Source organism: Erythrolamprus reginae, chromosome 6 (assembly GCF_031021105.1).
Source record: "Erythrolamprus reginae isolate rEryReg1 chromosome 6, rEryReg1.hap1, whole genome shotgun sequence".
Classification (NCBI taxonomy): Eukaryota; Metazoa; Chordata; class Lepidosauria; order Squamata; family Dipsadidae; genus Erythrolamprus; species Erythrolamprus reginae.
The window spans coordinates 80461876-80487485 of NC_091955.1; the positions used below are offsets into that span (position 1 = coordinate 80461876).

Consider the following 25610-nt stretch of genomic DNA (forward strand, 5'->3'; position numbering starts at 1 on the left):
ATTACAAGGTGACATCAAACCATCAACTGGGCTTTAAAATATTATTTCTTGGAGATAGACAGACTATCTGGAATACACCTTGTAGACTTACCATCTGGATCTACTTCCCGGGCTATTTTCAGTGCCTCAGAGGTGGCCATGTCTGTGTTGGCCGCTGTGACCGCCAGAATAATTGAATTGGGGTTACTAATGAAGCGAAGGATTAGTTCTCGGATCTGAAGTTCAATATCTTTTGGCTGATCACCTACGGGTACCTAGGAAGGGGAAAAAATGAAACCAACTCAAGTAGGAAGAAACCCTAGGAATCTTTTTCTTTAAAGTCACATAAGAAACTCAAAGTGTTTGTTTAAACTCCCCAAGTCCTGAACTAGTATAGCTGCAATGATAAAAGTTACACTTCAAGGAATGTGAAGGTTGCCAATTGGGGAAATGACGGCAAGGTAACCACAGTGGTACCTCTACTTAAGAACTTAATTCGTTCCGTGCCCACGTTCTTAAGTAGAAAAGTTTGTAAGTAGAAGCGATTTTTCCCATAGGAATCAATGTAAAAACAAAATAATGTGTGCAAACCCATTAGGAAAGAAATAAAAGCTTGGAATTTTGGTGGGAGGAGGAGGAGGAAGAGGAAGAGGCTCTGCAAGGAAGAAGGTGAGGTGAGTGGAATCAAAAAAATCCAAAGCTTTAAAGCTAAAAAAAAAAAGAGGGAGGCAGCGAGGAGGAGCATGCGCCTCCCATACACCCAGCTCGATGCTGCCTCCCATACACTGCGGCAGAGAGAGAAACCCAGGGGGAATGGCAGGAAACTAGCCGGGCCTGCATGCCGCTCTCAAATTTCCTGGAAAATTTTTCCGGGCTCGGATTCTTAAGTAGAAAATAGTTCTTAAGAAGAGGCAAAAAAATCTTGAACACCCAGTTCTTATCTAGAAACTGTTCTTTCGAGCTCTCTGGTAGAATCCTCCCAAAAATTCACAGGTAAAATTTCAGACACACACACGTTTGAAAATTCAAAACAATGTTCTTTATAATGAAAATTCACTTAAACCAAGCCCTCTTTTGGTATAGCAAAGAGCACTCGTCTCCAAACAAACTGGTAATATGTACAAGTCCCTTATCAGTTCTGTGATACTTAGCTTGCAGCTGTGAGGCAATTCACAGTCCTTCTTCTTTCACAAAGTGAAACACACTTTGCTCTGGTTTAGTTTCAAAGCGGGGAAAACTCAGCACACAAAAAGTCAAAGTCAGTAAAGCAGTCACGAAACACAACGATCAGATAATCCTCCACAATGGCCAAACCCACAGGCTGCTATTTATAGCAGCCTCACTAATTACCGCAGCCCCACCCAACCACAGGTGGCCTCATTTTCTTTGATAATAATCTCAGTTGTTGTTGCCTATGCATCGCTCTCCGCATGCGTGGTTGTACCATTAACTCTTGTTCTGAATCCAAGGAGGAGCTAGATAATTGATCTCCTTCTGAGTTGTCTGCCACGCTCTCCTCCTCCCTGTCACTCATGTCTTCTTGTTCAGAGGAGCCTTCATCAGCAGATTCCACCGGGGGGGGGGGGCAAAACAGGCCTGCAGCATGTGGATGTCTCCCCCACATCCACAGTCCTTGGGGCAGGAGCAGGGCCAGAGCTAACCACAACAGAAACATTCTTAAGTAGAGGCATTCTTAAGTAGAGGTACCACTGTTTTTGAAGATATCTGTGCTGCAGGGTTAGAAGAAAAGGCTTCATAGGAAAATGTTTCTCGGCAACTTTAAGATGTGTGCCAGCATGTGGTTGGGGAATTCTGGGAGCTGAGGTCCACACATTTTAAAGTTGCTAAGGTTAAGAAATACTGCCACAGAAGTAATGATGTAGACACAGCTAGGACCCAGGTAAGAATCATTTTGAAAATAGCAATAGCACTTACTTATATACCGCTTCATAGTAGTTTTCAGCCATCTATAAGCGGTTTACAGAGTCAGGATATTGCCCCTAACAATCTGGATCCTCATTTTACCCATCTCGGAAGGATGGAAGGATGAGTCAACCTTGAGCCGGTGAGATTTGAACTGCTGAACTGCAGCTAAGTCAGTTGAAGTAGCCTGCAGTACTGCACTCCAACCACTGCTCTACCTCGGCTCTTAAAGTCAGTGAAATATAGTATAATTTGCTATCTTGTGATTTTGCAAACCCAAAAGTGCAATTAATATATTCTTACCTTTGTCATTCCTGGCAAATCTACAAGGGTCAGGTTGACAACATTAGGTGAAAAAATCTTTAGGTGAATTGGTTCAGGACTGATTCCCTATGAAACAATGGAAAAAAGAAGCCAAGAATGATTTCTAAACAAATGGTGGGTTTAATTGGTAAAGAAGCCTCCCGACCAACTGGATTCCAACTGGATGTACTGGGATTACAATGGCTGAAAATTATGAACATTGTCATTCCAAGATATCTGAACCATAGTATTTATTTATTTCAGTTTGCACTTCTAGAGTTCAGCTGTTTATAAAGTAGCACACAAGCTTATATACAGTGATCCCTCGAGTTTCGCGATCTCGATCTTCGCGAAACGCTGTATCGCGATTTTTCCACCCGATGACGTCACTCTCTTCCTTCCTTTCTCATCTTTCTTTCTCTCTTTCTTTCTCTATCTTGCTTCTTCCTCTCTCACACTCTCTTCCTCCCTCTCTCATCTCTTTCTTTCCTTCTCTCTCTTTCTCTATCTCTCCCCCTCTTGCTGGCGGGCGGCGGGCGGCTCCTCGCTGCTGCTGCGCTACCGAGCAGATCAGCTGCTGGGCGGCCGAAGGAACCTTCCCTGGGTGTTCCCGGCCGCCCACGCAAAGGGGAAACCCCGGCTCCTCGCTGATGCCCGCCGCTCACCCCGCCCGCCAGCAAGAGGGGGAAGACCCAGGGAAGGTTCCTTCGGCCGCCCAGCAGCTGATCTGCTCGGTAGCGCAGCAGCAGCGAGGAGCCGAATCGGGGTTTCCCCTTTGCGTGGGCGGCGGGGAACGCAAACTCCACCATCTACGCATGCGCGGCCATAGAAAAAAGGGTGCGCATGCGCAGATGGTGTTTTTACTTCCGCAACCCTACATCGCGAAAAATCGATTATCGCAAGGGGTCTTGGAACGGAACCCTCGCGATAATAGAGGGATCACTGGACTCTGAGTACATTATTGCAAGGGTGAAATTTATTTATTTATTTAGCCAACTGGTAGTATACAAAGATATAACAATTTTTATATACATGATACTAGTAAGAGAGAAACATTAGGAGAGGGCAGGCAGGAGGGGGCTCTGGGAGGAGGGAAATGTCTTGGGGGGCTGCGAAGAAAGGAAGGCATGCTGGAGCACTTATGTACGCCCCTCACTGACTTCTTAGGAATTGGTTGATATCAATAGCGGATAGTCTAAGTGTAAAGTTTTGGGGGTTAGGTGACGATATTACAGAGTCAGGTAGTGCATTAACTACTTGGTTACTAAAGTTGTATTTCCTGCATTCGAGTTTGCAGTGGTTTATTTTAAGTTTGTATCTGTTGTGTGATTTTCCTGGTTCGGACCGAATTGGGCAGACTGGTAGCGATGGCTGCTCCTGGCTTGCCGAGCAGCCAGTGATAGCTGGCTGGCCACGCCCCCATTGTGGTCCACCACTCGCCACTCACTCGCCCTGCGAGCAGATGTCCCGGCACTGCATATGCAGTAGGCCGCATCCCGATAGCTCTGTGCAGGAAGGAAGAGCAGGCACGTGTCCTGGAAGCAATGGGGTGAGGAGGGCTGTTCCAGGCTTGGGAGGGAATGACCCTCTAAATGCAGGCAGGGAATGAGGGGTAGGCTTCAACATCCGACTGCATCCGCTTTGCTGTCTTCCATGTCAGGGCTGTCTGAAAGGGGCTTCTGCAAGAGGCAACTGGACGAACTGAGCCAAGGGCGATGCAGCTGTAATTGCAGCTGAAGCTGAGCTTGACTGTCTCTGCAGGTCCAGCAACAATAGGGACACCAGCCTGGGTGTTCCCTTTAGCGCCAGTTGCCTGGCTGCTCTGAAATGCCGCCAACTGCTGCCTCCAAATTAGTTCCGAGGCATCCTTCTCTGCGCTGCCTCCCGGTGCCGGCTGGCCTTTGAGGAGGCAGAGAAGGAAGAGAAAGGCAGGAGGGGGGAGAGGGAGAAGATCGGCCACCAAGCAGAGGGGGCTCCTTGTGGAACGAGGGAAATGTCTTGGGGGGCTGCGAAGAAAGGAAGGAAGGAAGGAAGGAAGGAAGGAAGGAAGGAAGGAAGGAAGGAAGGAAGGAAGGAAGGAAGGAAGGAAGGAAGGAAGGAAGGAAGGAAGACTGACTTATGACCACAACTGAGTGGTCATAGGCAAGAGCGTTGTTAACCGAGTTTCACATTTTACAAGTTGGTCACGCCCACCCGGTCAACTGACCACCAAGCCACACCCACTTGAAGCCACACCCAATTGAAGCTGCACCCACCTGATATCCAAACCACGCCCACAAATAAGTCACGCCAACAGAACCGGTAGGGGAAATATTCACATATCACCCCTGCATTATTGATATTCCAAATAGACGTTCTTTTTTCCTAAACTTGGCTCATGTCCCATTTTCCTATAAATGTGACTGACAAAAATCCCTATTATTTTTTTTAAAGTGCTTAGAGGAAAAACGGTGCAGAACTTTGGATTGTCAAGACTAAGCTGCCCGGGATGGCATCCCAAGCTACAATCTTAGATTTTATGAACATCATAATCAGTGGCACATTCGGTTTCTGGACAAAGAAAGCTTGAACACAAACATCAAGATTAACTTTGTGTGATATTTGATCTTCCAGTTCATGCATTGAAATGATTCTTGTTTCTAAATATAATAACTGTGACTACCTACCTTATTATTTCCTGAAATCCTTTCGGTTTCATTTTCTATTTCTTGTCTAATTTCATCAAAATCTGTATAGAGCTGAAATAATAATGAAAAGTCAAAGGAGCTGAAAATCTTTTGCAAGTGACTCTATTCTTGTCAGCCTACTTATCTAGATATTTACAGGCAACTTAACTTTTACTAACTATTTAACAAGTTAAAACCCTATCCAATACAGTACAATAAAAACAAAGAAAGCCATAACCCAGGGACTAATATGTTGACAGTATGAAAGGATCAGTACTACTTAAATTTCCAGGTGATAGTGCTCCAGGGGGCAAGTATTGTGTAACTTGAGACACGCCACCTGGGTACCATTGAGCACCATTGGAATATTTCCACTTCTGTTTTATCTTTCTGGATGGGCAGAAACAATGGGGAAACATGGTTCTATAGAAACATAGAAGACTGACGGCAGAAAAAGACCTCATGGTCCATCTAGTCTGCCCTTATACTATTTCCTTTATTTTATCTTACAATGGATATATGTTTATCCCAGACATGTTTAAATTCAGTTACTGTGGATTTACCAACCACGTCTGCTGGAAGTTTGTTCCAAGGATCTACTACTCTTTCAGTAAAATAATATTTGCTCATGTTGCCTTTGATCTTTCCCCCAACTAACTTCAGATTGTGTCACCTTGTTCTTGTGTTCACTTTCCTATTAAAAACACTTCCCCCCTGAACCTTATTTAACCCTTTAACATATTTAAATGTTTTGATCATGTCCCCCCCTTTTCCTTCTGTCCTCCAGACTATACAGATTGAGTTCATTAAGTCTTTCCTGATACGTTTTATGCTTAAGACCTTCCACCATTCTTGTAGCCTGTCTTTGGACCCGTTCAATTTTGTCAATATCTTTTTGTAGGTGAGGTCTCCAGAACTGAACACAGTACTCCAAATGTGGTCTCACCAGCGCTCTATATAAGGGGATCACAATCTCCCTCTTCCTGCTTGTTATACCTCTAGCTATGCCATCAAAGCTTTATAAGTGACAACCCACACCAGGAAACTGAAGAGTAACCAGTGAGTTCATGCAGCAGAGAGGCAAAACTGCCCACTCTGTTCTATTCTGGACCAACTGAAGAATTTTAACGATTGCGAAAATCTGCAAGATGAAGAGCATGTTTAATATTCCACATGTAAGAGGATTGTGTCTTGAGTGGCTGTGAAAAGGGGCTCCTATTCCAGATAATAACACAATTGGCACTCCATATTAATCTGGGCAAAGCCCCCTTGGCCCATTCTGTCTAGAGCAGTGTTTCCCAACCTTGGCAACTTGAAGATATTTGGACCTCAACTCCCAGAATTCCCCAGCCAGCAACTGGCTGGGGAATTCTGGCAGTTGAAGTCCAAATATCTTCAAGTTGCCAAGGTTGGGATACACTGCTCTAGAGAGTGCTATGCCAATCTGAACTACAGATGAAAAATCTATGGCACAAGGAAGCCAGAAAATATGGCTTGGGTATACAATAATCCCTCGCCAATTCATGGTTCATCTTTCAGGGATTCGCTATTTCACGGGTTTTCAAAGGGGGTTTAAATCCATTAAAAATTCATAAAATTCTTCAACAGTACTACTGTACTCTATTAAAGAAACTGATAGGATATCACATGTAGTTCCAGCTGAGAAACATTATAGGATGACTGTTTAATGCAAAGGGTGGGTTTTAAAAGTCCAAATACTCATTAAATACGTTAAAAAAATATCTTTCCTCTACTTCACGGAAATTCGTTTTTCACGGGTGGTCTTGGAACGCATCCCCCGTGAAAAACGAGGGGTTACTGTACATCATGATCCAGCCAGAATCAGAAACCACAGTGTGAAGCACCTTTGCATGTGAAGCAAAAATCACATTTACATTGAGTATCACACTGAGAATCTGTTTCCCGCACACATGTACTACCCTGTTTCCCTGAAAATAAGACGTACCCCGAAAGTAAGGCGTAGTCAAGTTTACATACAGTACGGTGGAAAAACATACAGTACCATTCAAAGCTGTTCATAGCGGTACCGTAATAATGTGGCGTCCCCTCCTGGTCCCTTCCATCGCTTTGTACCGTCCAGTACAGCAGACACAGTCTGCTGCTGTCTCACCGCCATTACAGTCTCCACTACAGTGCGTAGACTGTAGTTCCTCTGGTGGCCGGAAGCTGCAATAGCGGGAGTATACTGTTGTACCATATAAGTGCCGTCGTTTGTGTGTGTGGGTGCCATACTGACAGGTACCGTACCGTAATCAGTGTACCATACGATACACTTTCTTTGGGGGTGTCAGCTTTTCTGCCTGTGAATTTGTCTTATTTGAGAAATATAAGGCACCCCCCGAAAATAAGACGTAACACAACTTTTGGAGCAAAAATTAATATAAGTGTCTTATTTTCGGGGAAACACGGTACACGGCTAATTTGAAAATCCCAGTGCTTTCAAGGAACTGCGTTTTCACCTTCAATGCTCAAAAAGCTGTTCTGAGTTACACCCAATATTCTTTTTCATCATGCCCCTGTATGCTTAAAGGATGATTCTAGAGTCATGATGCTGAACCTATGGCACGCGTGCCACAGGTGGCAAGCAAAGCCATATCTGAGGGCACACGAGGCGTTGCCCTATGGCAGCTCCAGTGCGCATGTTTCCAAATTCCTAGTAGCCCTGTTGGTCTGAATTTCCAGTAGGTCTGTTGAGCCCCTTTTTTTCACCATCTACAGGCTCCGGAAAAAAAGGCACCCAAGCAACAACAAAAAAAAAGGTTCACCATCACTGTTTTAGAGGAATCAAAATGACAGCGTTCAGCCATCTTACACAACAGGTGCTGGCCATCGTTTTAGGTACCACACATTATGAAGAGCAAAGGCCTACCTTGTTTTTGGTGTGTAAAAACTTTCCCCATTCTTCAGCCTCAATCCCTGCAAAGAGACCATTGTGGCATGAGAAAAGAGGAGGGCAATACAAACAAAAGATGTCTATCTATAAACATATAGTTTCTTGAGCTATGCTCTTTCAGCTATGCAAGATGAAACTAAAAACAAGCAGCATTAGTCAATTATAAGCAAATATATATAGATTGTTCTGAGTTCGGGTTTTGCCCTGTGTAATATTTTGCATTCTGCTGAGAACTGGCAATACCATAAAAGGCTAAGAATCCTGATCCTGGTGTATAATTGCTTCTTCTATTTAGATCCCTTTTTGGTGAGTCTTTGAAACAGCTACGCAGCAGGAAAGTACACCTGTGGGAGCATGCCCCCCAATATATCCTCAATTGATTTAAAGAGACAGCTGATAAAAGCCTTAAAACTAATACTGCTTAATATTTATTTTATTTATTTATTTGTTTGTTTGGATTTCTATGCTGCCTTTCTCCATAGACTCAGGGCTGCTTACAAAAATAGGAGTAAAATATAAGATACAACAAAGCCGGGGTGGCGCAGCAGGTGGAGTGCTGTATTGCAGCCCACTGAAGCTGACTGTAAATCTGTAGGTCAGCGGTTCAAATCTCATCACCGGCTCAAGGTTGACTCAGCCTTCCATCCTTCTGAGGTGGGTAAAATGAGGACCCGGATTGTGGGGGGCAATATGCTGGCTCTGTTAAAAAGTGCTATTGCTAACATGTTGTAAGCCGCCCTGAGTCTAAGGAGAAGGGCGGCATAAAAATCAAAAAAATCAAATCAATCAAAATCAAAGGGAAACTCAAACATAAAACTAGTACTGAAACCCCAAAGTTATTAAACCAGGCATTCACATTCATTCTAACTACAGTTCTACATTCATGTCATCGACCAGAGCGAGATGCTAGTGTTCAACGGCCCCAGGCCTGCTGACAAAAGTGAATTTTTAGGACCTTGTGAAAGAAGGTGGGGGGTGGTTCAATTATCTGGAGGGAGTTGATTCCAGAGGACCGGGGCTGCCACAGAGAAGGCTCTTCCTCTAGGTCCCACCAGCTTAGCTGACGGGACCTGGAGAAGGCCAACTCTGTGGGACCTGACCGGCCACTGGGATACGTGAGGCAGAAGACGGTCCCGATATGTAACATGGTCATAAACAACTACAACTGAATTGGAGCCATTATACAAGCAGCCATACAAGAGAATGCTTCTGTTAACCATTTATCTATTCAGGATCTTCTACCGGTGCCTTGTTTTATGTGCCAAGAAGAATGTTAGCATGAACTTTCCAGGGAAGAAAAGGTACAATGAAGGGACAAACATTAAAAAGGGTAGCTATAAAAGTATTGAGTAGATGGCCTAAGGCAGCCAATACCTCTGTCAAGGAATGTCATACTTCCTGATTAATTTCAACTCTACGCCCAGTTTTATCCTTATACTATATTGTCCATAACTGTGGCTTCCTGGGATAACAGTTAAGAATGTTCTCTTTACAGGATCACGAGTATCCAGATTAATCCATAAATGGATATCCCTTAAAAAAAAACCTCTTCTTGTCCAAAGCAGAATTCTCAGCTTTTATTGTTTATTGTCAAAACAAATTAAATTCCAGTTCTGAGATTTATAATCCCAATTGTCCAGAGTAGTTTTCAATTGGATGCACAAACAAATATTAGAAATAAAAATGTAATAATATGTCTATTCTATAATACATATAAAATAATACAAACATCTGGAGAGAAACTGTTTGGAGAACACTAGCTTAGAAGCACTGGTACCTTTCATCCTAACTTGATGAATCTCATTTACATAAGAAAAGCATGCTGCATTTGTGACTCTACTTTAAAGCAACTTTTAAAGAGGAAACCAATATTTGGGTGGCCCACAGATCTCTTGTGGGACCAAGCAGCTCTTCCAGAAATATTGGTATACGCAAAACAACTTGCTTGGAGATGGTTTCTCAAATTAGCTCTTTCACCGCCTATGTCATATTTCCATGACACTAGACAAGTGTTCTTTTTACAGTACTACTTATTGCAATTATTCACCATTTACTACTTCAAATAAATGGACACTACTGTAGCTTAAAGGAAAAAAGGAAGAGAAAAATTATAAACAGTTACGTTCAAGCATTATGCCACTTTCCAGAAAAAGGAAAGACTTCCATTTAAGGTTTCTAATTTGACAAAGATGCAGGCAGAGAGATGGAAAGGCCCAGATTAAGGCAGCCAACCAAAACCAGAGATTTAGCAAAGCAGCCAGCGTGTGAATGTGCAAATACAGACAGCAGGCAGCAATAGAAGTGACATGGAAAGCCAGTGACTATGCTACATAAATAAGCATGCAAATTCTGTGTAGTGGGAAAAGAAGTGAATAGGAAACCTTTATAAAGGTGCCTTGAATGTTTCCATGTTGCAGGGTCTGCAGTTAAAAAGAAACAGCATCAAAGGTTTAGTTCTACAGAGAGTTGTCTTCTCTTTTGTCATCCCCCCGCCACCCCTGCCCCTTTTAGATCACTATGCGTTACTTCAAGTTGCAGTTTTTTATTAGTCCTGCTAAAATCACAGCATGCAGAGAGACGTACGCGTTGACTTAAGAAATTATTAATGCAGTCAAGATTTCAACTGAAAAGCTGTAGGCATTGAGCAGATTGTCATCAAAGAGGTTAAAAGTTTGAAATGACTTTGACATGACTAATCAACTATTATTCCAGGGGTCCTCAAACATGGCAACTTTAAGACTATCTATCTACTGTATCTATCTATCTATCTATCTATCTATCTATCTATCTATCTATCTATCTAATCTATTTATTTATTTATTTAGTCCAATACACAATGAGAGTTTTAGTGGGTATACAGTATATCTATATACAAATAGTAAAATACATGATGAAGGTTATAGAGGAGATACTCATAGTAAAATATATCTAAGAAATAATAGAAAAGAAGATATAGGAATAGAACATATCAATGAAAGAATAGAAGAAGAGATATAGGAATAGAAGAAAGGTATAGGAGAAATAGGAGAGCAATAGGACAGGCGACAAAAGGCACTCTAGTGCACTTGTACTCGCCCCTTACTGACCTCTTAGGAAACTGGATAGATCAACCGTAGATAATCTAAGGGTAAAGTGTTGGGGGTTTGGGGATGACACTATGGAGTCCGGTAATAAGTTCCACGCTTCGACAACTCGGTTACTGAAGTCATATTTTTTACAGTCAAGTTTGGAGCGGTTAATATTAAGTTTAAATCTGCTGTGTGCTCTTGTGTTGTTGTGGTTGAAGCTAAAGTAGTCGCCGACAGACAGGACATTGCAGCATATGATCTTGTGGGCAATACTTAGATCTTGTTTAAGGCGTCTTAGTTCTAAACGTTCTAGGCCCAGACTTGTGGACTTCAACTCCCAGAATTCTCCAGTTGAAGTCCGCAAGTCTTAAAGTTGCCAAGTTTGAAGACCTCTGTATTATACCATGAGGTAGGTCCATTTTCCAAAAGCAGAATTGAGCACCAGAAAACAGTCACAATGGGAACAGAAAACCATCCACATTTTAGAATACAGAGCTAATGTTCCAATTTGGGTTAATGGGTATAGACATCAACATGCTCACGTTGCTGGAGCTGTACAATGATTCAATATAAATACAATTTTAAAAGTTTACATGAAACTAATACAGGCTACCTTCAGTCTGAGACACTCTGTACAGATAACCCTCACTTAGAATCCACAGATCATACGGTAACCATGTTCTCGGAGGGGAAAATCATGTGTCTGCAAACAGGGTTGCCACATCGCTTCCCTTTTGGTTGTTAAGTGAAACATCACATGGCCACACAACTTATGATTTTATTGACAACTTCTTTATTAACTGCCAGAATGGACTGAAATCATTTTTATATAGATCGGATTTTGTTTTAATTTAAATCAGATTTTTTTAAAAATTTAAATCAGATTTATTTTCATAAATGCAAGAATTGATTGCAACATTTTTCCCCCCACCATCGTAACGTCAAACCACCCCTAACCAAGTCAGTCGACAAGCAGGGACTACAGGTAGTCCACGACTTACAACAGTTCATTTAGTGACCATTCAAAGTTACAGCAGCACTGAAAAAAGTGACTTAGGATTGTTTTTCACGCTTATGACGTTTCTAGCTTTCCCATGGTCACGTGACCCAAAATCAGATCCCTGGCAACTTATGATTGTTGCTGTGTCCCAAGATCATGTGATCCCCTTTTGCGACCTTCTAACAAGCAAAGTCAATAGAAACATAGAAACATAGAAGTCTGACGGCAGAAAAAGACCTCATGGTCCATCTAGTCTACCCTTATACTGTACTATTTTCTGTATTTTATCTTAGGATGGATATATGTTTATCCCAGGCATGTTTAAATTCAGTTACTGTGGATTTATCTACCACGTCTGCTGGAAGTTTGTTCCAAGGATCTACTACTCTTTCAGTAAAATAATATTTTCTCATGTTGCTTTTGATCTTTCCTCCAACTAACTTCAGATTGTGTCCCCTTGTTCTTGTGTTCACTTTCCTATTAAAAACACTTCCCTCTTGAACCTTATTTAACCCTTTAACATATTTAAATGTTTCGATCATTTCCCCCCTTTTCCTTCTGTCCTCCAGACTATACAGATTGAGTTCATGAAGTCTTTCCTGATACGTTTTATGCTTAAGACCTTCCACCATTCTTGTAGCCCGTCTTTGGACCTGTTCAATTTTGTCAATATCTTTTTGTAGGTGAGGTCTCCGGGGAAGCCACACTCACTTAACAACTGTATTACTGGCTTATCAACTTGTGGCGATTCACTTAACAACTGTGGCAAGGAAGGTCGTACAATGGGGCAAAACCTGTTGCTTGTATCCTAAGATTTTTATTAATATTGTTTATTTCTTCATTACTTATTTGACCCCTATGACAATCATTAAGTGTTGTACCACATGATTCTTGAAAAATGTATCTTTTCTTTTATGTACACTGAGAGCATATGCACCAAGACAAATTCTTTGTGTGTCCAATCACACTTGGCCAATAAAGAATTCTATTCTATTAACAAATGTCTCAATTAACAACGCACATTTTTGGCTCAATTGCGGCTGTATATTTTAGGAACACTAAAATTCCCTGCTTAGAAAGCTACAATATAAGACTGAATCCTATGATTGATACAGACATGCCACTGTCACAACCCATGTAATTACTGGTAAGTCAATTAAATAATTGGTGGCTTCAATTTACACAATATACTAAACCTTAGTCATTTTTAACACTAAAGCCAATTTAGCATAGTAGTTACAGTGGTGGATTAGAAACTGGAGATTATGAGTTTCAGTCTTCCCTTAGCATGAAAGCTTTGGCTAGCCACACTTTCTGTTGACCATTTAGTGACCATTCAAAGTTACAACAGCACTGAAAAAAAGTGACTTAGGATGGAAGTCCATAACATTGCTGTAGCGAGCAAAATAAGAAATGGGCATATTATCAATATTGCCTCAAGATATACGAGAGAGAGAAAACAGGATGTCATCAATGAAAATTGACAGATTATATGAGCATCCACAATTGAGGGAACGTCTGCTGACTGCTGGCTGTAGTTCACTAGTTCAAATCTCACCAGACTCAAGGTTGACTCAGCCTTCCATCCTTCTGAGGTGCGTAAAATGAGGACCCAGACTGTTGGGGGAGAGATGCTGACTCTAAAACCGCTTAGAGGGCTCTAAAGCACTGTGAAGTGGTATAGAAACATAGAAAACTGACGGCAGAAAAAGACCTCATGATCTATCTAGTTTGCCCTTATACTATTTTCTGTATGTTATCTTAGGATGGATATATGTTTATCCCAGGCATGTTTAAATTCAGTTACTGTGGATTTATCAACCACGTCTGCTGGAAGTTTGTTCCAAGGATCTACTACTCTTTCAGTAAAATAATATTTTCTCATGTTGCTTTTGATCTTTCCCCCAACTAACTTCAGATTGTGTCCCCTTGTTCTTGTGTTCACTTTCCTATTAAAAACACTTCCCTCCTGGACCTTATTTAACCCTTTAACATATTTAAATGTTTCGATCATGTCCCCCCTTTTCCTTCTGTCCTCCAGACTATACAGATTGAGTTCATTAAGTCTTTCCTGATACATTTTATGCTTAAGACCTTCCACCATTCTTTTAGCCCGTCTTTGGACCCGTTCAATTTTGTCAATATCTTTTTGTAGGTGAGGTCTCCAGAACTGAACACAGTATTCCAAATGTGGTCTCACCAGCACTCTATATAGCGGGATCATAATCTCCCTCTTCCTGCTTGTTATACCTCTAGCTATGCAGCCAAGCATCCTACTTGCTTTCCCTACCGCCTGACTGCACTGCTCACCCATTTTGAGACTGTCAGAAATCACTTCCCCTAAATCCTTCTCTTCTGAAGCTTTTGCTAACACAGAACTGTGTATGGAAGTCTAAGTGCTAGCGCTAGTGCTACTATCATAGTTCAAATTCGGCTGAAGTGGTATGAACCAGCTGAATCCCACCACTGCTTATGTACCAATAGAGTAAGGTCTCTGGCCCTTAGCTTGTCTGTCTAAATAAAAATAAGGAGAGAGAACATGCATACTTGGTAAACTGTTCCATCTGTAATTAACAGAAAAGACTAGGGCTATCCAGGGAGCAGAGTTGAGGCACAAGTATTAACTGTAATCCTTATCTTTTGCAGGCGTCACTAATAGGATTAATAACAACAGAGTAATGCAAAGACTTCTCCATTAAGTGCACAGCAAAAGGAAACTAGACTGCGGTGATTTCATATTCTTCAATTTAAAAAGCTTCCATTAAAGCCAATGTATTCAATATTTTAAGAATATATAAATTGGATGAGGAAGGGGTATTGCTTTTTACGAAGCCCATAAGCAAATACATCCCAAGTAATGAAAAAGGGCAGGACTAGAGAGGCTTTAAAAACCAACACAAAAAGTAACAGGTACAACTTGATTTCAGCCAAGAATTTTGTGAAACCCCAAAACATGCAGCAATTATTCTAAATGAGGGTTAAAGGTATTTATTCAGACTAGACAATTCCCCAAATCCCAGTTGTTATTAAAGGAGGTTTTAGTAAAAACCCAACTGTCTGCAGATGTTATGACCCACCAGTTATCTCTTTTCAAGTAATAAACTCAACAAGCAAACAATATTTTTTCAGGGCCTCTAATAAATTTACTATGGGACATGTATTTATTATAAAAACCATTTCCTCCAGCTGTCAAACTAGCACCAATCAATTAAATATATTTTGTAAAGACGGCAAAAACATGTTATCTTTCTTTCATCGTTTTAACTTTTCAATTTCAGTACACTATTCGTGGTATTTTTCATCGAGATAAATATATGGGGAAAGTGCAGACACTAGTCATACAAATAAAGTAACTTCTTGATATATATTTTTCTTTCCACAATAAGAGCAGGTCCTATATATTCCACTTCCCCTGTTGCCCAATTAAAATCATTTTCCCCGGAAAGGAAAATTATACTTTCTTAATCTCCTGATTAAGCATGGGGCATTGAAGCACCCAAATGTAAAGATTAAGACAAAGGATAATTCAAGAAGACAAATTCCTGCTTTTATAGTAAAGAAATGTTTGTGGAGCTTTAGAAAGTACTAATCACTGTTTGCAAATTAGTCTCCTTATTCTTTCAAAAATTATTTGTTCAGCTGTATGTAAAGGGGCCAGAGCCCATAATCCTACCTTCAACAAGGTTGGCAATACAGTGATACCTTGTCTTACAAACTTAATTGGTTCCAGGATGAGGTTCTTAAGGTGAAAAGTTTGTAAGACGAAACAATGTTTCCCATAGGAATCAATGGAAAAGCGATTAATGCGTGCAAGCCCAAAATTCACCCTTTTGCCAGCCGAAGTGCCCGTTTTTGCACTGCTGGGATTCCCCTAAGGCTCCCCTCCATGGGAAACCCCACCTCTGGACTTCTGTGTTTTTGCGATGCTGCAGGGGAATCCCAGCATTGCAAAAATGAGCGCTTCGCTGGCAATGGAAGTCCGGAGGTGGGGTTTCCCAGCAAAGGGAGCATCAGTGAAATCACAGCATCGCAAAAACACCAAAGTCCTTGAAACCCCACCTCCTGACTTCCGTTGCCAGCGAAGCACCCATTTTTGCACTGCTGGGATTCCCCTGCAGCATCACAAAAACACAGAAGTCCGGAGGTGGGGTTTCCCATGGAGGGGAGCCTCAGGAGAATCCCAGCAGTGCAAAAACGGGCGCTTCGCTGGCAATGGAAGTCCGGAAGTGGGGCATCCCAGCAGCGGCAGTGGGTTTGTAAGGTGAAAATAGTTTGTAAGAAGAGGCAAAAAAATCTTAAACCTCGGGTTTGTATCTTGAAAAGTTTGTATGATGAGGCGTTTGTAAGATGAGGTATCACTGTACTTCCAACCTCCTATCTGTATGAACTGAAGGTAGAGATAATTTACACATACAGTCCTCTTTATATCCAAAAGTGTTCCCAGATGCTGGAGCTCTGAATATAATACAATATTTATTTATTTATTTTATTTATTTATTGGATTTGTATGCCGCCCCTCTCCGTAGACTTGGGGCGGCTAACAACAGTAATAAAAAACAGCATGTAAATCCAATACTAACACAAATATACCCTAACGTGCTATCAGATATCGTGAAAGTTGTCAAAGTATTTTGAACATGTTAAAGAAAGAGTTTCCAACTATTTCAGGCTGTAGAACATGTTAAAAAAAATTCATTCCCAAAACCCAAATCGGGAGACAAAATTCTACTGATAGAAAATTGGCGGCATCCAAATTAATTTTCTCAGCTGCACAGAACCCCCATTAATTTTTCACAGAACTGCCATGTTCCATAGACCAGAAGTCTCCAACCTTGGCAACTTTAAGACTTGTGGACTTCAACTCCCAGAATACCTCAGCCAGCTTTGTTGAGTTGAAGTCCACAAATCTTAAAGTTGCCAAGGTTGGAGACGCCTGCCATCGAACACCATTCGAGACCCCTGAATCTAAACTATTTTTAAAACACTAAGCCCAGTTTTAATTCTCCTAACATTCTGCGTCCAAAAAGAAATAAACGTATTTTAGAACACATTCATAAACCCCTATACAATATAAATATATTCCATTAGATCTTTTTTCCCATCACTCACACATAGACTCTGTTAGACATAAAATTACTGAATTCCTGTTGCAATTTTCCACCTGTACTTTAGCATCAGGATACATAAAGAGAGAAAAATGACCAAAAAACTCTAAAGCACAGGAGAAATTTAACTGTTGTTTCTTCTCTGTGTTGACTGCAGCTAGATTAACCTTCGCACAATGGTGGAAAAACGAAGATATACCCCAAGACGACTTAATAATATTGAAAATTAAATATTGTGCAGAGATGACCAAGTTAACTATGGCAGTTAGAAACGAAACTGAGTCTTCATTTAATAATTGCTGGGATCCTTTCTACTGTTGGTTAAAAAATAGAGAACAACTCGCTTAACAAATGATATGAATTGTATATATTTGAACAGATACAAATCTGGTATAAAACTTTTCCCTTTCTTTTCAATAGTTGTAAGAGATATCGATATTTAAAAATGGAATGAACCTTTTGTTTTCAAAATCTCTCTACCATGATTTATTCAACACCCGCTTTTATTTACCCATACTATCAAATTTTGATGTAAGGAAATGAGCTGCTGAAATTAAAACTAGTTCATATTTTCAACACAGCTCTACTGCAGACCTACCCATTCTTCCTTCCTTTCTTTTTTCTTCTTCTTCCCTTTTTTTTCTTTTCTTTGTAAGTTTGTATGTTCATTGATTGCTTGGTTTTTATATTTTGGCCTATCGTTCAAACACACGACTACTGCCTATGTAATGCGCCATGTTTTAACTGTCAATTGTCATTACAGTGATACCTTGTCTTACAAACTTAATTGGTTCCGGGACTAGGTTCTTAAGGTGAAAAGTTTGTAAGACGAAACAATGTTTTCCAAAGGAATCAATGGAAAAGCGATTAATGCGTGCAAGCCCAAAATTCACCCCTTTTGCCAGCTGAAGCGCCCGTTTTTGCGCTGCTGTGATTCCCCTGCAGCATCACAAAAACACGGAAGTCCGGAGGTGGGGTTTCCCATGGAGGGGAGCCTCAGGGGAATCCCAGCAGCCTTAAAATGGGCGCTTCACTGGCAACGGAAGTCCGGAGGCAGGGCATCCGGCGGTGGTAGGTTTGTAAGATGAAAATAGTTTGTAAGAAGAGCCAAAAAAATCTTGAACTCCGGGTTTGTATCTCGAAAAATTTGTATGATGAGGCGTTTGTAAGATGAGGTATCACTGTATGTATCTTTTATGTATTCATTGTATATTTGTAAATAAAAACTTTTTTAAAAAAAGAAAAAAAAAGAAAAGCCTTACAATCACCTATTCCCATTTAAATATCCATTAATCTCACAGAGGGCAGGCCTTACCGTTTTCATCTCCAGCAGTTTTCCGACTTTCTTCTGACGTAACATGTACCAGCTGCAGGATGAGAGGTCTTCGAGTAATAACCCCAGTGCCTCTTGGGAGCAGATCTCTCCCCACCAGGCTTTCTAGTACAGAACTTTTGCCACTGCTCTGAAAAAAAGAAGAGAGGACTTAAATTCTCGTGCCACCCTTCCAATAACTTTGAACAGTTTCTTGCAACTCAAGCAATCATCAAAACCAACTCCCAATGAAGTGGACTTGTCCTTGGGGAGAAGTGATGTGAAGCGGGCAGGATGCTCATGTTGAATCTGCTGACACACACATACCTATTGTTGTGGTTAGCTCTGGCCCAGCTCCTGCCCCAAGGACTATGGATGTGTGGGAGACATCCACATGCTGCAGGCCTGTTACTCCCCCCCCCCGGTGGAATCTGCTGATGAAGGCTCTTCTGACCAAGAAGACATGAGTGACAGGGAGGAGGAGAGTGGGGCAGACAACTCAGAAGGAGATCAATTATCTAGCTCCTCCTTGGATTCAGAACAAGAGTTAATGATACAGCCACGCATGCGGAGAGCGATGCATAGGCAACAACAACTGAGAGATTATTATCACAAAAAAAAATGAGGCCACCTGTGGTTGGATGGGGCTGTGGTAATTAGTGAGTTTGGCCATTGTGGAGGATTATCTGATCGTTGTGTTTAGTGACTGCTTTACTGACTTTGACCTTTTATGTGCTGATTTTTCCCAGCTTTGAAACTAAACCAGAGCAAAGTGTGTTTCACTTTGTGAAAGAAGGACTGTGAATTACCTCACAGCTGCAAGCTAAGTATCACAGAACTGATAAGGGACTTGTAAAATTACCAGTTTGTTTGGAGACCAGTGCTCTTTGCTATACCAAAAGAGGGCTTGGTTTAAGTGACTTTTCATTATAAAGAACATTGTTTTGAATTTTCAAACGTGTTTGTGTCTGAAATTTGTACCTGTGAATTTTTGGGAGGATTCTACCAGAGAGCCCGACAGAACACCTATACACATACAAAGTATGAATATATCAAATCAGAATCTATTGCTAACTAATGGTTGCAGAACATTCCTGGTAGGGCACGGTTAATATTATGTTGCTGAATTTCAGAGGAGAACTAAAACTATTATCTATTGAATCAAGTGCTTGTAAAAGAGTCCTGATTGATGTGAAGGCAAGGTATAAAAGAAAAAAAGTAAATATATTTTGGACTTTGAGATTCTGTATTGATTGATTTTTATAACGATATGAACCATTTTAATATGCCTTGTACCAAGTTCCTTTGACTACTTTTACGTGTGCATTGTCTACTGAAATCTGCCAGGAATATAAGAATACAAAAACAAGCACACAACTTCCCTACTGCTATCACTGATGTTTAAATATCACTCTTGCCTGGACCTGCAATGAGAAAATGACTTGCAAAGTTTGAGCCATGTGCAGGCATTCTAGTTACAGAAAAGTAACATATTGAAAATATAATTGAAACCACCCAAAAATATTGGTATAAAATCAAAATTATGCTAGAACAAATCACTTCCCAGATCATCCATGCAAAACCCAAACTATTTTTGTTAGGAATCATAAGACAAAACTTTAATAAAGAAAACAGATATATTATAATTCACATTATTACAGCCGCAAGGATTTTATATGCACAATTCTGGAAACAGGAAAATAAACCCAACCGTTCTATCCCTTTTGATTAAAATAATGGAATGTGCAGAAATGTCCAAGCTAACAATGGAATTGCAAAACAAGGATGAGACAGATTTCTATAAAGCATGGGACAAATGGTACCATTGGTTAAAAAAAAGAAATTACTTAAAAATTATTCATCAAGAAAAATATCCAACAAAAACAACTTGTAAAACCAGCAATCTACGTCACAAATCATAATATCAAATTGAAACGACAAACTGTAAACATCGATTGACACAAATTTCAAATTACAAAGAAACTGAATGAACAAACCCTTAAACCATTGATACGTGTTGGCACTAACAATTACGTCAAAAACATATGGATAAAACTTTAGGGAAATCTACACCACCTATGTGCTTAAACCACAGGCCACAAACCATGAAAGCCCCAGCTCTAACGCTGGCCCTTTACACTCTTCTTACTACTCCTCTTTTGCTCCAATTTCCTATCCCTCTTCCCCTTATATCTCTTTCCCCTCTTCCCCAACCCCCTCCCTTTCTTCTTTTCTCCTTCCCCACCTACGTGTACTATATAAGTAAATTATAATTGTTAGAATGTACATTATATATTTTCCCCTTGCTTTTCTGTACCCTGTTTTTAATGTATATATTCAATTTAAAAAAATTAAATTTTTTTTAAAAAAGAAAATATAATTCCTCGGAGTAAACTCCCCTTTAAATATTCTTGTTAAATTTTAAATTTTTACTTCACTTGCAACTATGCAAAAATAGAAAAATCACTAGTCCACCATATAATATATCTTAAGCAGCATGAATGGCTGAACCATTGTTTCATCAACACCAAACAGTTATCAACAAAACCAGTTTCAAAAAGCAGATTTCACAATTAGTAAGGAAACCATGCCAGAAAGAAAGAGAAAGCAGAAGTCACATTAATGTCATAAGTAATAAACTAAACAAATATTTGTGTTTAATATTTATGCTTAACAAGTGAAAAACAAAGCAAAGCTTAGGTCGCTCTACAGTATAATATTAAACACAATTTATCTGCATCCATTGCAAAGGTCTTCATTCAGTACTTTCTGGGTTGTAAAGAATCAACAACTAATTAGTGTCCGTTTCATTTATCTGTTCTTTCTCAATACATAGACCAGAGCAGGAACAAAGCTATGTTGCAGAGATAAGATACAGACAGAAATAAGAAATTTCTTCTGCCTAAGAAATAAGAGTAGCCGTGCTGATCCATTGTGTGTGTAGTGGTGTGGGTGGGGAAAATAACCCGCCAATCAGTTGTTTCGGGACAAAGGATTTATGGACGGCAAGCCAGTTCGATTAGATAAATGATGTCTAACCCCAAGACAAAAATATAGGGGTATCAGAGACTAGAGAGAAATTGGTCTCAAAAAGCAAAGGATATCTTATCACCCATCTCCTCCCACTTATGACTGTATGACTAATTTGTTGCTTATATTAAGATTTGTATTAATATTGTTTCCTAATTGCTTATTGATCCCTATGACAGTCATTAAGTGTTGTACTTCATGATTCTTGACCAATCAGTATATTTTCTTTTATATACACTGAGAGCATATGCACCAAAGACAAATTCCTTGTGTGTCCAAACACACTTGGCCAATAAAGAATTCTATTTGATTCGATTCTATTTGATTCTATTCTAAACACCAGTGGACATTTTTAAAAAGTTAACTGGCAACAGTTTGCATTAAGTACAGTATACCATAGAACTGTGATTGCTGGCACACGAGCCGTTACCCTAGCTCAGCTCCAATGTGCATGTGTGTGCCGGCCAGCTGATTTTCATCTCACCCAGAGGCTCTGGGAGGGCATTTTTGGCTTCTGGGGAGTCTATGGGGGAGGGCATTTTTGCCTCTGGAGCCTGGAGAGGGTGAAAAACTGGTCAAACGGGCTCACCTGAGTTTGGGAAATGGGCTGTTTCAGGCCTCTAGAGCAGTGTTTCCCAACCTTGGCAACTTGAAGAGATCTGGACTTCAACTCCCAGAATTCCCCAGCCACTGCTCTAGAGGACCTCCGGGTGGGACAGGGGAGGCCATTTTCGCCATCTCCAGGCACTGAATTATAGGTGTGGGCACTTGCGCATGCGCAATAGAACATGCACATGTGCTTTAAACACCCGAGGGAAAAAAAGGTTTGCCACCACTGCCATAGAACATGGGTATCAAACTCACAGCATCACCTTGCCATCACGTGACATTTCACATTTTCCCTTCACGGAGCTGGGGTGGATGTGGCCTGCACATGACGCATCCGGCCCACAGGCAGCCAGTTTGACCCACCTGCACAGACCAAGTATAGAACTTTCCAGTGTCACTGGAAACAGTGCTATGGGTAATTAGCACATATTATCCAAAGAGAGTGGCCTTGGGTTATTCCAGTGCTTTTCAATTATTTTCTGTTATGCCCCACTCGGGAAGAAGTACACGTTTCACGCCCCCCCCCCATAACTCTTCATAGGGATGATTGTTTGCAATATTCAGCACGTTTTTGCTGGGGGGGAGGATCTCAAGTGGTTTATCAGCACGATTGGGATGTAATTTGTTTAAATGACGCCTTAATTTGTTTGGCTTCATGCTGTCCGTTGCCAACATTTTTAGACACAGAAAACATCCCGGTCTTTCCTCGTCTCCCTCCGTAGTCCCAGTGAAGCCAAGCGCTACATACGCTTAATCATATTTTCTCATGTTAGCTTTCAGGAGACTTACATTTGTCTCATTATCTCCGTCACTCTCCTTCTTTCTTTTCATCCCTGTTAAATACTTTTCCATGGTGTCTCTTAAGGGTTTGTTATCTGCACTTCATATCTCCTGCTCTGTGCTATCGTTTGTTGCAAAAAAAAAACCCTAGTTCTCCGAGGGTTACACGTCCCCCCTGGCATCGCTCCCCCCACTTCCAAAGGGGGCCTGCCCCACTATTTGAGAAGCACTGGGTTATTCCAATCTTAACCCTTTTAGGAGAACACTAGGCGAGCCCTCTCCTTCTCTGCACATTAAAGAAATAATTTTCTGGATGGAGATGACACAGGCACACTCCCATCAGCGAGAGAGACTCTGGGTAACGAAGTGGAATATCTCCCAGTCCAGAGGTCTTCCAACTTGGTAACTTTAAGACTTGTGGACTTCAATTCCCAGAATTCTCCAGACAACATAGCTGGCTGGAGAATTCTGGGAGTTGGTCCACAAGTCTTAAAGTTGCCAAGTTTGGGACCCCTGCCCCAGTCCTTTCCTGCCCTGTATAAATGAGATTAGATTTTTATACAATTTTCTTGTAATCAGCAGCATTAATTTAAAACTAATTTAATATCTTCTCAGACATCCTAACAAATCTCAATTTGTAAAAAAATAAATGGTACCTGGCACATTGTATTTTTCTTTTTTCAAATAATTAAGTTTAATGTTGTTTTTCTTATGTGAGACTGGTTTATCTCTGATAAAGGGAGGGAAAAGTACGAACCTTTGGACATTATGCTTATACATCACAAGACCAGGAAACCACTTTATGTATTAACTATTGTATTGTTTTCTTGATCTAGTTAGAGCGCTTGGTAACTTATTAGATTTAGGGTGTAACCAGAAAATGTTGTATCTTCTGTGTGATTAATTTTGTCTATCAAAATGTAGGGGTTTTTTCACTTTGACTTTCACATGTGTAAGGTTACAACTTCCACCATCATAACTAGCATGATCGAACTAATGTAAGGAAAGGCTGGAATCAGAAAATTGTAATGATAAGCCATGGTTCTCCTCCAGGATGGATGAATAGGAAGAGAAAGGAATATCAGGTATGTTAGTCACCTTGAGTTATTTATCAAAATTGTAAAGGCAGGAATCAATATCATAACTGAGTTTCCATTTGAATACAATACATACTTTGATCACTGATTTAATGATCATACCTCCCAGAGACCAATTAGATCACACAGGGTTGGCTTTCTTCTGATCCTGTCAATTAAACAATGCAGGTTGGCGGGCCTGTGGGGAAGGGCCTTTTTGGTGTCTGCCCCAGCCCTATGGAACCAACTACCCCTGATGTCCTTACTGCTCCTACCCTACTGGCCTTCTGAAAGACTGTGAAGACCTGGCTCTGCCGGCAGGTCTGTTGGTCTGAGTCTTCATTTTCTGTCGAGCTCTCTGGTATAATCCTCCCGAAAATGCACAGATGCAATTTCAGACACAAACACGTTTGAAAATTCAAAACAATGTTCTTTATACCAAAAATGCAAATAAACGAAGCACTCTTTTTGTATAGCAAAGAGCACTTGTCTCAAAACAAACTGGTAATTTGTACAAGTCCCTTATCAGTTCTGAGATACTTAGCTTGCAGCTGTGAGGCAATTCACAGTCCTTTCACAAAATGAAACACGCTTTGCTCTGGTTTAGTTTCAAAGCAGGAATAAATTAGCACACAAAGGTCGAAGTCAGCAAGGCAGACACGAAACACAACAATCAGATAATCCTCCACAATGGCCAAACCCACAGGCTGCTATTTATAGCAGCCTCACTAATTACCACAGCCCCACCCAACCACAGGTGGCCTCATTTTCTTTGATAATAATCTCAGTTGTTGTTGCCTATGCATCGCTCTCCACATGCGTGGCTGTATCATTAACTCTTGTTCCGAATCCAAGGAGGAGCTAGATAATTGATCTCCTTCTGAGCTGTCTGCCACACTCTCCTCCTCCCTGTCACTCATGTCTTCTTGGTCAGAGGAGCCTTCATCAGCAGATTCCTGGGGGGGGGGCAAAACAGGAGCTGGGCCAGAGCTAACCACAACACTTAATATCCAGGCACGGCCGAACTGTGACTGACTGGGTATGTATGTGTGTTTGATTGGAAAGTTTGCTAGGGTTTTTATTTTTAGTATAATGGTGTGTTTTTTTACTGTTTTTATTATTATATTTGACTTTTTGTAACACTGTACAGTATTATTATTGTTGTAAGCTGCCCTGGGTCCCATGGGATTGGGCGGCATAGAAGTCAAATAAATAAACAAACAATTTTCCATTCTGTAATACATTACCCACATTTTCTGAATAAGCATGTATCCTAATTAACTCAAATAACTGACATACATTGCTTTGCATTTCCGTTTTTAAAGGGCAACTGATGTAACACTTAAGGATTTCAATGGATTTGGTTTTCTCCATGGATACATAAGGAGCCTAAAAAAAAATCCCTTCATTAAAACGATGCGCTACAGTGTGTCTGATGTTTGAATTTAGTTCCTGGCATTTTTCTGTTACTATAATTGGTTCTTAAATTTTACTAGGACTACAACCTCTTACACACTTATTAACAAGTGTGTGCCGACAAACTTTTTCGTTTTTGATCAAATAAGTACTTTTTAAAAATATTCATTTTTATCTACCCTATTTTCTTTATTTTAGGCCTTTGCTGACTTTCTATGTTTATTTCATTTCATTTCATTCCATTCCTTCATTCCTTCATTCATTCCTTCATTCATTCATTCATTAGATTTGCATGCTGTCCCTCTCCCGCCTTTTATGTCAGGGCACATCTAGAAAACCTATATTTATTTATTAGATTTGTATTTATTTATTTATTTATTAGATTTGTATGCCGCCCCTCTCCGAAGACTCGGGGCGTACTTCTACCCC

At 40.6% G+C, this 25610-nt stretch overlaps 1 protein-coding gene across 2 annotated transcripts in view; it reads right to left on the reverse strand.

The window, feature by feature from the left end:
* The window catches only part of DNM1L (dynamin 1 like), a 55191-nt gene that overhangs the window by 20401 nt on the left and 9180 nt on the right, over positions 1 to 25610 (reverse strand). For both annotated transcript variants that reach the window (XM_070756369.1, XM_070756370.1), the window contains exons 2-6: positions 18274 to 18421; positions 7762 to 7808; positions 4872 to 4943; positions 2206 to 2292; positions 92 to 254 (exon numbers count right to left, since the gene is read on the reverse strand). In XM_070756369.1, the coding sequence (XP_070612470.1) occupies positions 92 to 254; positions 2206 to 2292; positions 4872 to 4943; positions 7762 to 7808; positions 18274 to 18421 (517 nt within the window). The remainder of the gene's footprint in view (positions 1 to 91; positions 255 to 2205; positions 2293 to 4871; positions 4944 to 7761; positions 7809 to 18273; positions 18422 to 25610) is intronic.